The 17,199-nt window shown below is 37.3% G+C and overlaps 1 protein-coding gene and 1 non-coding gene across 2 annotated transcripts in view; both read left to right on the forward strand.

Annotated features, from left to right (window-relative positions):
- The window catches only part of DCBLD2 (discoidin, CUB and LCCL domain containing 2), an 85,271-nt gene extending 68,072 nt beyond the window's left edge, over window positions 1–17,199 (forward strand). The window contains exons 10-16 of the mRNA XM_045540413.1: window positions 3,096–3,246; window positions 3,944–4,030; window positions 4,174–4,299; window positions 7,281–7,374; window positions 11,190–11,239; window positions 12,119–12,256; window positions 13,320–17,199. Coding sequence (XP_045396369.1) covers window positions 3,096–3,246; window positions 3,944–4,030; window positions 4,174–4,299; window positions 7,281–7,374; window positions 11,190–11,239; window positions 12,119–12,256; window positions 13,320–13,780 — 1,107 coding nt within the window. The 3' untranslated portion in view covers window positions 13,781–17,199. The remainder of the gene's footprint in view (window positions 1–3,095; window positions 3,247–3,943; window positions 4,031–4,173; window positions 4,300–7,280; window positions 7,375–11,189; window positions 11,240–12,118; window positions 12,257–13,319) is intronic.
- On the forward strand, window positions 2,529–2,669 carry LOC123631033. The gene has a single exon (XR_006732917.1). It is a non-coding gene; the product is annotated as a U4 spliceosomal RNA (small nuclear RNA).

Genomic DNA, 17,199 nt, shown 5'->3' on the forward strand with positions numbered 1-17,199 from the left:
TTTTTTTGTTGGATACCAGACATTGTGAACGTTACATTATTTGTTGCTGGATTTTTTATTATTATTACTCCCTTAAATATTTTTGAGCTTTATTCTGGATGCAGTTAAGCTACTTAGAAACAACTGGATCTTGTCAGGTCTTGCTTTTAAGCTTTGTTAGACTGGTCCTGAGCAGCCTTTATTTCTCTAATTTTTCCACACCACTGAGACAATGCTGTTGTAAGTACTCAACCCAGTGTCTCAGGTTTTTCCATTCTCTCTTTTGGCAGTGTAAGGTATTCCCTGACCTGTGTAGCTCTGAGAATAGTTCTGTTGGCTCCTTCTCATGGTTCTTTCACTGGTCATAGGTCATTTCTTTACATGCAGCTGAAGATATCAGGGAAAACCCCTTACAGATCCTAGAAGAATCTCTCTCTCTCTCTCTCTCTCTCTCTGTCTCTCCATTTATTTATTTATTTAACATATATACATTTCTCCCCTCTATCTTTGTAGTTCTCTGCTCTCCTAAACTCTGCCCATCCAATTCTAGTTATCTTACTGGTCTCTCTGTCTCTAAGCTCTGTCTCCTCAATTCAGTGAGACCACCAGGCTCTGTTGGGGATCTCTCTCCCTGTGCTGTGGCCTGGAAACTTGCCCCAGACAGTACTGGGGCAATAGCAGGGCTCACCTCATTTGTTTCCCTTCTTTCAGTGACTATTGCCCTGTGCTGCTTGTTGTCCTGATATATTTTATCCAGTTTTTCAGATGTTTAAGGGTGAAGGGTAAGTCTAGTACTTGTTAGTCTGTTATGGCTGGAAGTGGAAGTCCTCACACTGAATTACATAAAATAATAATCTTTTCCCTCACATCTGTCCATGTGCTCCCTTATCTCCCCCAACTCAAGGGTCATTGGTGTATTCATTTTTATACCTTTTCTAACCTTATATATGTGTATGAGCACATAAAGATGGCATTTGGTTATTTTCAGAAAATGAAATTTGTATATATACACATATACACACACATATATATTTTTCATAATATATTACTTTCTAATATTATGCATTTTTGGTTTTTTTAGATATGGGGTCTTAATCTGTCACCTAGGCTGAAGTGCAGTGGTGTGATCATAGCTCACTGTAACTTCCTGGGCTCAAGCAATTCTCCTGCCTCAGCCTCCCAAGTAGCTGGGACTACAGGCACATGCCACCACACCCAGCTAATTTTTTAAAAAATTCTTTGTACAGATGGGGTCTTGCTATGTTGCCTAGGCTGGTCTCGAACTCCTGGCATCAAGCGGTCCTCCCACCTCCACCTCCCAAAGTGCTGGGATTACAGACATGAGCCACTGCACCAGGCCTATTACGCCATATTTATGTGTGGTAACATACAACAAAATTTAAGTTTCTTGAGGGCGGGGTCTTTAACTTCCATTTCCATTTTATCCTCATGACACCTAGCAAACCTTTCTGTGCACAGAGATTCTCAATAAATGTTCATAAGTTGACTATAGCAAATCTTTTTTACTCAATTTTAATAAAATCTTTTTAAGTTTTTTATAAAATGAGACAATAGTTTTTATGTCCTAAAATGATGTTTCATTATTGTTCCTGTTCCACTAATATAATAAGACTGCAAATAATTGCCTTCATTTTATTTCATTGTAATATCTGAGGAAATCATGGAAGCTTACTAGTATGGAGATTATTGTAACTTCAAAACAAACCTTTTAGAAAAGTGAAGGATATTAAAATATCTTTAGAGGTTTATATGTCATGTGAGTCAGCCAAGAAGAATTTGCCACAATATTTGGAAATAACTTGATTGAGAAATTAAACATTTACTTTACTCTCACCTTAGCTGATAAAAAAACAAATCACTTTGATTTTAGCTGAGTGTCTACTTATTAATGGTATTTAGAAACTACCTAGCTGATTTGACCTACGGAAAAAGCAGGGCTCTTTTTATCTTATCGGAGCCCTATATTTAGTCAGAAGACCCAGATTCCAGTCACTGCCCTGTTATTCACTAGTTATGTAATCCACTTACATTCTCTGAGTCACCATCTCCTGTGCCCTGTCTATTACATAGGTTGTCATAAAGAGCATCTTAGTTAATTACATGAAAATGCTTTATAAGTAATTCAGAGCTGTTTCAGTATAAGGTACTGTCATAATTTGCTTGAAATATTTGAGGGGATGAGAATGACTTAAAATAATATTTTTACCTAAGGATTATTAAGCATTAAGTATTATATAAAATATAATACATTTGTTGCTATTTATTATGATCATTATATTAGGCACCCAACAGTGTTTTCAAAGTCACTTTTCTGGTTCAGATTAACAAGGAATGAAAACTAATATGGGAACTGTCTTTACACAGTTTATCCAGTAGGTGGAAGTCTGTATCTGTGATATGTTCCTTAGTATATGTTCACTTTCAGCCTATTTATTGAGAGGAAAATAATGAAAAGTATATGCGCAAAGCATTTCCTCTAAGACTTCATATGATCAATTCTGTTTTACTTTAAAAATAAAATTAGTAGTAACTTTGGGAAGTGGCAGTATCGTAGCCAATGAGGTTTATCCAAGGCGCGATTATTGCTAATTGAAAACTTTTCCCAATACCCCGCCATGACGACTTGCAATACAGTCGGCATTGGCAATTTTTGACGGTCCCTACGGGGACTGAATTAAATAAATAAATAAATAAATAAATAAATAAATAAATAAATAAATAAATAAATAAATAAAATTAGTAGATTTAAATAGTTGGTAATTCCACAGGACTAGAGTTACTAATTTATTAATACAAATAAACTCTCACTGGATTTGAAACCCTTTTCTTAAATTGCTAAGTTAGCCCTCTTGTTAAATTCTTAAATGATTTTAAAATTATTTTTATATTAAATATTTTCCTTTTATAAATTTTGATGAAGAATGTCCAGTTTCTTAATAGATTTTCCAGATTATGATTAAATTATTTTCTTAGAAATTCTTATTGTCATGCTTTGCAGATGTCATTTAAGACTGAGAGGAAAAAACAAAAACATGGAACAATGTAACCCTGACCTCTGTTGATTTAAAGTACCAATTTTTTGTTGTTTTTTAAAGATATTTCAAGGAAACAAAGATTATCACCAGGATGTGCGTAATAACTTTTTGCCACCAATTATCGCACGTTTTATTAGAGTGAACCCTACTCAATGGCAGCAGAAAATTGCCATGAAAGTGGAGCTGCTTGGATGTCAGTTTATTCCTAAAGGTAAAGAGACTGGGTTTAAATCATGCTATTTTCACTGGATTGTTAACTTAAAATGATTTTGCTGATATGAGTGTTTTTATATGTAAACTCTCATTACAGTATTTTCTTAAAGGGATTTTAAAAAATCAATAGTTACCCTATTATAATAAAAAGATACATATCAGAATAGTTTCCAAAATTACAAGTAGAAAAAGAAATAAAATCGTTCATTAGATAATGTAATGAGATCACTTACCAAATTTAGTCTTAGTTAATAATTTTAAATCAGGTCTCATGTACTATGATATTTGTGTAACATAAACACTGAAGATTATAACAATAAGTTAAAAGTGGGAATAATTTCCCTCAATAATATATAATATTTTAATATATTGTTTACTGCTGTACCCCCCAAAACTACCCCAGTGCCTGACACATAGTTAGCCCTTCATAAATATTTATTAAATGAATTGAACAAGTAATATATCAAATTGTGATGACTCCTTTATAGCTTTGGAGTTCAACATCATTCTCCTCCCCATTATTCTCCTTCCTAAGACGATTACTTTCAGATGATTTAATTTATTTAAAAACTGGGAAATCCTAGTATATTTGTGTATCTAATATAGAGTATAATATTTATCCTTCTAATACATTTCCCTCTGAGGTTGAAAATTACTTGGCAGAATTAAATACTTACTTTTAACCATTTTTCAAGGTCGTCCTCCAAAACTTACTCCACCTCCACCTCCTCGGAACACCAATGACCTCAAAAACACTACAGCCCCTCCAAAAATAGCCAAAGGTATGCCTGCTTTTAATGTGAGAATTTGATATTCCCTGGATTTCTGGTATAACTTTTCATAAATATATTAAAAGCATTGTAAAATAACTATCTTAAGTTGGTGTAGATAAAAAAAATTAAGAGTTTTTTAAACTTTATTCAAGGTCGTGCCCCAAAATTTACTCAACCACTACAGCCTCGCAGTAGAAATGAATTTCCTGCACAGACAGAGCAAACAACTGCTTCTCCTGATATTAAAAACACTACCGTAACTCCAAACGTAACCAAAGGTATGTGAATGTGAAAATGAACACCTATTACATTTTGTCTTTAAAGTTTTCATGGGCATTTCCAGCTTAAACCCTCAGTTTCTTTTCCTCCAACTATATTTTTTAAGTATAGCAAAAAAAAAAAAAAAAAAAAATTGATTTCCTTCCTTAGGAAAAGCACTGCTGTATTGATCTAGGTTCTATTCTCTGGTGCCCTGTGGAATTGTTCTTTAAATATTAGAGATGGCTACTATGTTGTAGGCTCCTCTTGTGACTTTTTTTTTTCCCCTTATGGCCAAACACGTTGAGTCTCAGGTTAGAAATATAATATTTCTAGAGATTTTTAGAAATAACTGAAATCATAGCAGGAAACAATTTTTTTTCTTCTGGCAATATGTTAATTTTCTGGAGAGGGAACTTGATAGCAAAAGGAATAACAAAAACAGAACTTGTGGTGGAAGCTAATACTTTTGGAAAAAATATTCTGAGTTAACATATTAAAAAAGAAATTTAGTCTCTGTTTTTAAATGTATACGGTTATAATTTTCTCAGATTATAAGTATAAATGTATTAGAATTTACTTTCAAATTTTATCAGTGGTAAATAAGGTGTTAAATATATAAAATATAGCAGTTAAAATACAAAAAGTAGTAATTTCACTAGTTGAAAAAATTCCAGTTGAATTAAAAAGAAGTGTCAGTGTCAGAGGAAGTGTCAGTGCAGACAAAAAGCATCCTCGTTTTCAGGAAAGTGCAGAAATAAGGAAGCAGGTCATCCAGAGTAACTTGTCTACATAGAACTTTAATCATTCTCTCTTTTGTGAAAATTTGTCTGGATTCAGATAACTTTCTCCAACTTTCCACATGGTCAGTTTCTTTCCTATGTTCTAAGGTATTTCCACAAAGACCAGTTTCTTTCTTCTGCTGGAAGTAAAGCTAGAGAGAAGCAAGAGATATCAGCATCTCACACAGCCTCTTACCAGTTGTCCGAACACTTGTCTTTAGGCAGAATCCCAGACCACATGCCTGGCTGGAAGAACAGTCAACTAAAAGTATTGCTTATCTTAAAATCTGATTATAGAATCTCAAAATCTCAAGGCTAAAAGTGTCCTTAGAACTTTTGGAACCCTATTAGCTTAAAAAGCATAACAAAGAATGGGCTGGTCTTCTCAACTGAAGACATCCTGTCTTCTTTTCTTTGGGATGCTAGCCTATAGACGTTATTTTTTTAACCTAAGCAGATGTTTTAAAGCCTCTGATTAAATCACACTGCATCCATCTAAGCCTGATTATTCTCCCCATTTTCACACATTTTAGGGGAAAAGCACATTTACTTTTCTGAATTCTGAGTGCTCTCTAACATGAGTCATAATTTCTGTTGTGTGCTCTTTTCCTCCTGCATTTTTATACCCAGGCTGAGAGTGATTTCATGGAGAAAAGCACGTCATGGTCAAATTCGTGCCTCTGTAGCTTCCAGATCATCCCTCAGTGGGGCCCTTGGTACCAGCTGGTGACCTTTCTGAATGTCCCTAGTGATCTCTTCTGTCTGTTCTCAATAGTAGCATTTTTCAACACTCCATATTTTCCAAACCTTTGACCCAAATATCTTCATTTGCTCTCAGTTACCCCTCCAACTTTGCAAAGAAAGTAGAAACCATTGGAAGGTGCCCACAAATTTACCTGTATCTTCTGTTCACTGCAGTGAAAATGGGGCTTCCTTATGCTGCCCAAGGCTGAACACTTCACCTGTGCCCTGGTTCCCTGGTCTCTTGACTTCTCAGAGACCTGATGTTGTTAATTATCCTCTCCCTGTCCTCCGTCATCAGCCTCTTTCTTTTGGATACACTTGTAAGGAGTAAAGAAGATGCTGCAGGTTAGACTCATCGCAGCATCTGGTTCTTAGCCCCTAGTAAATATCAGCAGTTGCTGCTGTGGTCATCCTTCTGGCCGGTAGGGGGTTGAGGGTTAAAGGAAGAAACTAATATCCCAAATGACTTCAGGCAGACCATTTTCTACATCAGGGCCCAGGATTCCTTATCTGTGGAGTGAGATTAGGGAATTAAATGATCCCTAAATCCCTGTGAGCTCTGGCATTGTGTCGGTTTCAGACCTGTTGATACACACGTTTTTTGTCGGCTTTCTGTGCTTAACACCACATTGTTACCTTCCCATATCTCTAAATATGTTGCCATTATGTTGCAGCATCATCTTCAATTGCTGAATTATATTCTACTGGAAGGAGGATACCATGATTTATTTATTCCATGATTTTTCGGCATTTGGATTATTTACAATTTCTCACTCTTACACAGAAATAGGAGTAAATATCTTTGAAGATGCACTTTTAATGTCTTAATTTTCCTAAGAATAAATTCTAGATATGGAATTTCCATTAATATGTTTTTATACATACTGCCCTAAAATGCCAATCAGAAATATACTATCAGTTTATATTTTCATAAAAAGCTTTTTAGGCATCCTCTTCAACAACTGTTCTTTTAAATATTTGCCAATTTGATAAGCAAAAATGGTACCTTGTTCTTGTTTTAACTTATATTTCTTTGATTACTAATGAGGCAAACATATTTAATGGCTACTTGTATTTTTTAATGTATTGCTAGTTCATCTCCACTGATTTTTCTGTCATATTATTAGGTTTTTACTTGTAAAGTCCTATACTCTGTTATTTATATTAATCCTTTATCACGTATGCAGAAAATTTATTTTCCCATTTTATTATTTGTCTTTTATATTGGTGATTTAAAAACTTATGAAAATTTCAAACCTATACAAAGGTGGAATGAATAGTGTAATGAGCTGTCATGTATCCATAAAAGCTTCTGCAGTTACCAGCATGTGCTCAGTCTTGATAAATGATGCTTATGGTATTTTTTGAAACAGAAAAATGTTGAATGATGATGGGGTTAAATCTTTTAATCTTTTCCCTGATGATTTCTGCCTTTGTGTTAATGTGGCTTTTTGGTTTTGTTTTTATAACTTTAGATGTAGCGTTGGCTGCAGTCCTTGTCCCTGTGCTAGTCATGGTCCTCACTACTCTCATTCTCATATTAGTGTGTGCTTGGCATTGGAGAAACAGGTTAGTATATAACTAGTTCACCTAATTGGTCCTAGAGAGGATGTATTTCAAAACTACCAAATGTGAAATAGAAACAAAATACAGAAGGTGAACTACATACAATTCCCCTGTTTGATGCAAGAGTGAAAATATTTATTAGAATAAAAATTTCATGTTTCTCGTTTGTTCCCATTAAAAATGAGGAAGTTCAATTCCACAGTCAGTTACTGAGTACCGTTATTGTATCAAGTTTGGCATTATACACTAGGATATGTACATGAATAAGAACAATTTCTGACACATGAAACTTTGTAATATTTACTGAATGAATGAGACATAGTTCCTTTCTCCAAAGGGTTTAGCAGGGTTGACTGACAAAAATAAGAAACTATATTGTATGGTTTGATGAGTTATTTATGAAGTGCTGAGGAGAACCGTGAGAATTATCTGAAGGTTTTTCTTTGGGAAAGAGGAATCCTCAATTTTGGCATGTTTCACCTTAAAGGAGTTAGAGTTGGCTAGTTAGAGGAAGGCAGATGTCTTAGTCAATTTGGGCTGCTATAAGAAAATACCATAAACTGGGTGGTTTATAAATAGTGGAAATTGATTTCTTACTGTTCTGGAGGCTGCAAAGTCCAAGATCTAAGCACTGGTGGATTTGATGACCGGTGAGGGCCTGCTCTCTGGTTCATAGACAGTGCCTTCTTGCTCTGTCCTCACAGGGTGGCAGAGGCGATCAATCTCCCTCTAGGCCTCTTCTATAACAGCACTAATCCCATTTGTGAAGGCTCTGCCTTCATGATCTAATCACTTCCAAAGGCCCCATCTCCTAATACCATCCTTGGGATTAGGATTTCAATGTATGAATTCTGGAGAGACACAAACATTCAGACTATTACAGTAGAGAATGGCCCAGCCTGAGGGAATTGCTTGAGTGAAGGCACAGAGCTGTGGGATGGAGTGGAATAGAAACAGAATAGGGAGCCACCTCGTGTGGGCATGCAGGAGTCCTGAGAGGTAACCACTGGAATGTGGTCTGGGCCTGGATCGGGATGGGCTTTCTGGGAGAGAGAAAATTTGGTTTTATTCTATAGATGGGGAATCACTGAGTGTTAAGCACATGGGTGATATTATTAGATGATTGTAGAAACAGAGTGGCAGGAGTTTTGAAGGGCGGGTTGAAGAGGAGCGAGGTTGAAAGAGGCAGTGAGATGAGTTAGGAAATCACTGAGGCCGGGCGGGCACATAACAACACAGTGATTCTAGGGAAGGGAGACGAGATGGAGGGGGAGAGTTTCCCAGTGGCATTGACAGGATGATGACAAGTGGTCTGAGGAAGAAGGAGGGATCCAGGGTGATCTGAGGTTTCTGATTTGCAGTTAGACCAGTAGAGATGTCACGAGTTGAGATAATGGAGCAGGAGGGACAGGTTTGGTGGAGAAGGAGAATAATTTCATTTGTTCAGACATTCAACAAATATTTGAGAACTTGGCTCCTACCCTGTGCCAAGTATTGAGCCATGTGCCGGGAGCCCTGTAATGAACCCCATAGCTTACAGATGAGGAGTGACCACAGGATGTGAGCCATGGGAGGATCCCAGATTCTTGGTGTTGGGAAGGCTGTCTGAGTAGACCCCGATGAGTTAGTGTGAGGGCAGTAGTCAGAAGAGAAGGGGACGGGCTTTGGGGAAGTCCAGCGAGGACAGCGAATGAGGCTTTCAGTGAACTGAGCGACAACAACAATAGTAGTGATGAGGCCCGCAGCAGAAATAGCTAATTTTTATAGAAAGTGAAATGCTGATTGTGGGCATTATTCTAAATGTTTTAGGTGTTGTTCTAGACTTTTATTCTAAATACATGTATTAACTATTTAATCCTCACAACAGCCTATGAAGCAAGTAGTGTAATAAACCCCATTTTATTAGTGTAATAAACCCCAGAAGGAGGAAGTGAGGCATAGCATAATTAACTTGGCCAAGGTCACCTGGCGAGTACATGGCAGAGTGGGGCTTCAGACCAGGTTTCAGGGCTCGTGCTCTTATCCACTGCTGCCTCTGGATTGTGTAATAAACCAACAAAGTGTAACCTACTGTGGTTGAAGCACAGGGTGGTGTGAGGAAGAGGACCGTTGAGAGCTGTTGAGAGGGGCAAGAGTCAGGGCCTGAGGTCAGTTTGGGATAGTGTGGGAAGGGTTACTACTAAGAATGTAGTTGAAATTGCTGATAAGTGGCTTTATGACAAGGAGTAAAGGAGCAGATGCCATTAAGGGACTATGGAAAATAGGAGGAGACTAAAAAAACAGCTGCAACTTATTGAATCCTTAGCCCATGGCAAGCACTGTATGTCTAATGATTAACCCGAAGCTTTGCTATTTGAGATTAAGTATATAAAATCCTTTAAAGTATAATCCTTGGCTAATACACAATTAAAGTTGTTGTTCTAGCCATATAGGGCTCTAACTTCCATTTAGAAAAGATTATTGATTTTTTTTTTTAATTTTTTATCTTTTTAGAGAAAGGATCTTGCTCTATTGCTCAGGCTTGAGTGTAGTGGCGTTGAGATAGCTCACTGTAACCTCAAACTCCTGGGCTCATGGAATCCTCCTGCCTCAGCCTCCCAAAATGCCAGGATTACAGGCATGAGCCACTGCACCTGGCCAATTTTTTTATTATTTTTAAATCTTATGACAATTACAAGAACCAGCATATTTTATTATTTCTTTTCCATTCAAGATTTTGATTAGCACCTTCAACACTGACCAATCTCTTCCTCAAATTTTATATTATACTATTACTTTGAAATAATAAAACAATATAAATATAGCCAGCTTTAACATGAGGAAGCTGCTAACATCAATAATGAAAACATAGTCTTATACTGGAACAGAATGTTTCCTCGTAGGAAAAGCGCATGGCTTGGGCTCTTTACAAAAGCTACATTTGTGATCTTGAGCAAATTACATAGGCGTCTTGTTGTCCTTTGCAGAATGATGTCTGCTTTCTGTTTAACTTGAGAAACACTAATTTTAGTTAAATTAGATTTACACTCTTGAATCAGAGAATGTCCTTTCATTTGCTTGGTTTTTCTTTCTAAAAGAGTCTTGGCAAATAGTATTTGTAATGGAGGCAAGGGAGATTTTTCCTGGGGAGGATGAGTGAGAATTCTGAGGGGTGTGCTGGGGGGAATCTTCTTCATCGCAGACATGGCTCTCACCTACCCAGAGACTGCAGTGCCTCCCGGGCCTGCAGCATCGTGTTCCCTTCCCTCTGCCACTTGGCACTGTAGAGGTAGCGTTGACTTACCCTGGGGTGGTTGGAGGAATCAAGTCTGCAGTTAAAGGTATGAGACACATTAAACTTCTCTGGAACAAAGATCTGTGGAGGAGAAGCAAAAAATTGGAAAAAAGAACAATGTAGAACAAAAAAAACAGAAGTTTTTTTTTCCTGTGAATTTTGTGAACTGATTTTCAAACTTTGTATTTGAAACCAACAGCCCTATCATGATTTGCCCATAATAACCCACGTTTCAGGGCTGATTTTTTTTATTTGTTTCAGTCTTTTTTATCTACAGACTTGGCGTTTTTTGTTTCCTTTATCCCTTTTGAGTAGGGAATAGGTGGGTAACAAGGTAACTATAATTTATTGAGAGCCTAGAGTTTATAAGCCTCAGCAGTGGCAACTTTGAAAGTCAGATGAAATAGAGGACTCCCTTTGGGTAGATCAGCAAGTGAAAATGTGTACTCTTGACTAATTATTAACTTTTCTGCATTATTCTGCAGTTTCAGAGATTTCTTACCAGTGAATTCACTCTACTTGCTATTTTTCTATATTTTTCCAGAAAGAAAAAAACTGAAGGCACCTATGACTTACCTTACTGGGACCGGGCAGGTAACTCAGCGTGGTCTTTGCATCCTTTTTCCATCAGAGTGACAGGTGGCAGCAGTGAAAGAGGAAAGTTGTTCTTAGGGCCATGGGAACTCCCCAACACTGTTAGAAAAGTGGCATTACTCTTCTGTTCTCACCATTTTTACCCTTCTCTAAAACCTCTTCTAGTTAATAAGTAATGAAATAGTACAATAATAACACATGCTCTGTTCTTTTTCTTCTGGAAAATTTGTCTGGCTTGTCCCACGTATCTATTTCTCACGAGGAGACCAGCTTGCTGTGTGGCCTGTGTGAACACTGAGCAAGAATCAAAGGGTTATGGCCCCAGTAACATAGTGTGTGTGTGTCCTCTGCCATGGTTACTTACCAGGTGAGGTCTAGCAGTTTAGGGATCCATGAAGCCTGCCATGCTGAGTTGTCATCTTCTGAATTGCTGCAAGTGACACCAGAGCCCCCCCACTGGTCTCCCACTTCCCAGTCTCACTACCGGAGGGACTCAGGAGCCAGGAGCGTTCCCTGCTGTGACCAGGGCAGAAAAGGGCGGGGGGGGCATATCACAGTGTTGCTAGTGCCCCAGGGTAGATCTTGGAAGGTATTTTTTGAGAAAAACTTACTAAAAACCACCCCAACAAGAGACACTTTGTCTGACTGTACTGTAATAGCAGTGATTTGCTTCTGAATGTTTTTGATAGAGATTTCTACCACGTTCTGCTTTGCACTGGATATTCTTCTATCAAAGCAGAAAATAAGCTTGAATATAAAGTCTGGTTTGTAGAGGTATTTGTTGTAGAAATGTGTTAAATGCAACAGGGTTTGTCCCTTGATACTATCATTTGAGACATTTTTATTTAATGGTCTCTTTGGCTTACAATCACAATGAAGGTTGGTGGAAAGGAATGAAGCAGTTTCTCCCAGCCAAATCAGTGGAACATGAGGAAACCCCGGTTCGCTACAGCAGTAGTGAAGTTAATCACTTGAGTCCAAGAGAAGTCACTACAATGTTACAGACTGACTCTGCAGGTAACTATGTTGCAGGCTTAGGTTACCAGGTAGAGACAGAAATTGCTTCTAAAGTGCTTTGGAGTTTACAATATCTTTGCTCTTTTTCATATGTAAGAGATGACCTATTTTCTAAAGGTGGAATGAACCACTTTTTAAAAAGATGACTTTGAAGGCCAGGGGCGGTGGCTCACACCTGTAGTCCTAGCACTTTGGGAGACCAAGATGGGAGGAACACTTGAGGCCAGGTGTTTGAAACCAGCCTGAACAAGAATGAGACCCTGTCTCTACAAAACATAGAAAAATTAGCCAGGCGTGGTGGCACATGCCTATAGTCCCAGCTACTGGGAAGGCTGAGGCAGGAGAATTGCTTGAGCCCAGGAATTTGAGGTTGCAGTGAGCTATGATGGTGCCACGGCACTCTAGCCTGGGCAACAAAGCGAGACCTGTCTCAAAAAAAAAAAAAAAAGATGACCTTGAGAGTGTCACTTCTGTGTCTCAGATGTTCTATCCATAAAACTGAAGCATTCATTTCTAAAGACACTGGGCATTTTGTATGTTAACCGGGGTTTTGTTTGTTTTGGTTTGGGGGGTGGGGGGTGCAGGGGTGTGAAGAGGAGAGCAGGAAAGGCATTAACCTTATGGTATTTATCCTGTTAACCTAGTACATACTCATTTCAAACATTTCCTAATATTTGAAAAAAAAATCTCCAAATTCATTTCTAAGACTAATACTTATTCCAACAATTAAATATTTCTTTTCCTGTGAAATACTGTCTGTATTTCATTCCTATGAAATGATTTACTGTCTGTAAATCTAAAGAACATGTACAAACACTCTTTTTGTAAAATTACATGAATAGGCTTTCTGGCATATCAGCTTACTACTATGAGATACTACTAGATAACATCTTTAATAGTTTTGAAATTGGTTCTTACAAGTGGGAAATCCATAGATAGGTGTTGATAGCAACAGAGTACCACAAAAAAGTGCTAGCTTTTAGCGTGATCTGCAGCTGCCACCCGATATTATAGTCCTTGTGTTAGTAAGATAACTGTTCTTCATGTTTTGTGATATCCACAGAGTATGCACAGCCACTTGTGGGAGGAATTGTTGGTACACTTCATCAAAGATCTACCTTTAAACCAGAAGAAGGAAAAGAAGCAGGCTATGCAGACCTCGATCCTTACAACTCACCAGTGCAGGAAGTGTATCATGCCTACGCTGAACCGCTCCCAGTTACCGGGCCCGAGTATGCTACCCCAATCGTCATGGACATGTCAGGGCACGCCACCGCCGCAGCTGGTCTGCCCTCCACATCCACTTTCAAAGCTACAGGGAACCAGCCTCCCCCTTTGATGGGAACTTACAATACGCTTCTCTCTAGGACTGACAGCTGCTCCTCAGCCCAGGCCCAGTATGACACCCCGAAAGGTGGGAAGCCAGGTCCACCCACCCCAGACGAATCGGGGTACCAGGTGCCACAGAGCACACAGGAGGTGTCAGGAGCAGGAAGGGATGAGGAAGGTGATATTTTTAAATAAATCCTTTGAAGGTGATGCTGCTTTTTACAAAGCATCGTTTTAAAGCACATGGCCTTTTTTTTTTAATTATTAGTGGTAGTAATATATAGAATGTATTACATATCTGTCACTGAAGTGGTTGGGGAAAATGTGGTGACCGAGGTACAGGAAACTACTAATCTTGCCATCTTGCTTTGAAGGTGTTAGTTACTGTGGCACAGTTACTGCTTGCCTGTTAAATTTTGAACATCCTGTTTGTTACTACTGTAAAACACTATTTTTAATACAGAAAAAAGTTCCCTATAATGCACTTCAAAGAAATTAAAAATCACTGAAAGTATTTATTACCAATGCTGCAGGTACATTAATGAACTCAAGAGATGGCTCTCAGCCTGACTGGCAATAATGCATGGTACTGTTTTTGAAATATCTAATGGCTTGAAATTTTATTGTCTTTGTGAAAGGTGGGTACTACCATGATTTCTTCCTTTTCTACTATATTCCTTTCTGGATTTTTTAAATAAGTGTTATAAGCACTAATTATAAAGAAAATTTTGATTACAGCCATATACACTTTTCCATCTTTCCTTAGGAAAATTTATAGCTGGGAAACTCTGACTTGTAATGAGCAGGGTGATTGATTTTTCACTTTTTGACACTTTTAAGAGCTTTAACACTTCAGGGTACTTGACCTGGCCTCATCCCTGTCTGTTTTGCCCTGGGCCCTTGGTGGCTTATCCTATTCTTGTGTTTATAAAATGTTTGTTTAGAGTTTTTTTCCATAGGTGATGATTGCTCTATGAGTGTCATGAATTCAGATCCTCTAATACCTTTATGGATACTCCATGTGGAAACAGGAACAACTTTACAATTGGCAAAGCTTTAATGGAGATTCCCCTGACCCCAACTTTATTTGCAATGGGAGTTTTCCCAGGAGAGTTGTGACAAGCTGAGGGCTTCTAAGTGAATGCTGTAAACATGACTCCCTTGTACTTATCACGGTGAAAGGCAAAATCACTTCTTCAGAAGTAATACAAATTACCTTAAAAAACAAAAAAAGTAACCAGCATTTATCCCGTTTTTTGGTTTTATACACACACATAACATATATAAACTTTTCTTGAGTTTCAAGGTATTTTATTACTTTCTAGTCAAATAATTTTCACTTTGGTCTCCCACAGTAAACTATTACACCAAATATAAACCTACCAAGTATTCTTCAGGATTATGTGATTATGCCCTTTGTGTGGTAAGAGACATGAGTAGCCCTTTAGATTATCCCTAGGGAACAGATATTATAGCATTCTTGCAAATGAATATTCATGCCTTGTTTTCGATACCTCCTGGCAACTTCCTTGTCACTACTTGCTTATGACCTGCCCAGAACTAGTTTAGATTGAGTTAAATAGAAATCATCTTTAATTTTTTATCCTATAGTGTAAAAACCTTTTTTAAACTGGCAAGATGACATGAGAAGCTCACTATATGGTAAAAATATATGTACTTTTCCATCAGGTTCTAGTCATTTCTGTTGGCCTTTGCCACCAGACTGTGATGTTGCCAGAATTCACTAAATTTGAGTAAAGATGAACAGTATTCATTTTGCTTGCTTCCACAAATGTATCAGTATTCTAAAACATTGCTTCAAAAAGAGAAGAGTTTATTTCTGCAGCCTTCGTCCCCTCTTCCTTGTATGATTTTGCTGGTTTTATTTTCACTTGCTTTTCCTTTTCCAGACAGACTTTGAAGTGCAGTTTCATTCATTAAAAAGCCAATACTTTGTTTTAAAATATTTGAAACAAAAAGCACAGATATTAGACTTTTATTGAAACATATATGAATGTGTAAAGCACATGTATTAATGTGCTTCCCCTTTCAGGTGGGAAGAGAGTAAACCAGTTTTGTTTTTAGTTTTTTTTTTTTTAAATTCATCCTTAGTACACAGAGAATATACTTTTCCTCAACTCATATATCTGTTTGAAGCTTTAAGAGAGATGTTTTCAATAACTATTTCTTTTTCCCAAAGAATTTTGCTGTTTTTGTGTAATTGTGTGTACCTGATTGTTTTTCCCTGGAGTTGTGTTTTTTGTTTGTTTGTTTTGTTGAGAGGCAAGTGTTTTCTGAAATGATGCTTATTTTAAGACTCAATTCGTATTGCCACACTGTGCTCTCCTTGAACTACCAATGAGTTTTGTAAAAACTAGTAGTAAACCTTTATTTTTATTTCCAGATGAAGAGCTGAGCCTGATTCAAATGGTTTTTCTGGTTTGTACTTTTTTTTAGTTTGTTTGTTTTCATATTAGAGGTTTTTGAAATTTGTTTTTGTTTTTTACTATGATTATGTGTCTGATATATACAGCTTTGGAGACAATCAAGTAACAACTGAAAATGTGAAAGTAACCATTTTTGGCAGAATTCCCTTGAAATTTTTATTCTTTTGCTTGAAACACTCAAAACATAAAGTCACTGGTTTATTGGATTAGTTTTTTCCCTGTTAATGCAATTATAGAAATAGAATCAGACCGTGCCGAACCAAGTGTGGTCATTACATGTCTCGTAAAATTACACTGACTTGGCTGTTACTTGATCTTAGGAACCAGTGTAGTTAAAGATAAGGTATTGCGAATTCTGATTTATATTTTATTAAACGCCGTAAATCTAAATAGATCCTGTTGTATGTGCCAGGTCTAGTCCAGTTATTTAAGTTCACGTTTCATTATTTGCACTTTGCTTTGAACAATGGGTTTGAGTAGAGAATTTACACAAAAGTTAAAATGATGATGTTATGTATACACTTGCCTCTCCCCTCTTCCCACACCACCTTGGGAGTGGGGAGCAGAATATGAGCTCATCTACATGTGAACATGGCCGCAAAGCTGTGGAAGGTGATAAAGCTTGAACTTTGCCTTGGCTTTGCCTTGTCACCTGGAGAGCAGAGGGCTGTATAGCAGCACCGTGTCAGATGAGACAATTAGAAGGAGCCAGTAGATTATGTGGGACATTGAAATCTTTTCATACCCTCTTAAGAGAAATTAATAAAGCTCTACCTAAAAATATAATAATTACTTATTAGCTCTGCCTTTTGGTTCTGAACTTGAAGTCCCTAAACTGCAAAATCTAAATAAATGTTGGATGGTTATTAAAATACTTTTTAGGTCAGCTGTGGCACCAATTCTCATGTATTTCAACTTGTGACTAGTTCTGTCTTTTTTATTTTTTTGGCACTGGGAAAAGTGGAAATAAAACATGTATTGAATTAGATTGGAAATAAAAATGGCTTGGGCGTCACTGATATTCTCCCGGAATGTACTTTTCTTACCTCGGCATGTACTGTAGTCACTCAGTATTTGTATATGTTGCTAGAATTTAGATTGTATAAATAGTGAGATTTTTAATGTGTTCATGTGTTTTTAATAAATTGTATATACGTGTCTTGCTCA

Source organism: Lemur catta, chromosome 1 (genome assembly GCF_020740605.2).
Source record: "Lemur catta isolate mLemCat1 chromosome 1, mLemCat1.pri, whole genome shotgun sequence".
In the NCBI taxonomy this organism is placed as follows: Eukaryota; Metazoa; Chordata; class Mammalia; order Primates; family Lemuridae; genus Lemur; species Lemur catta.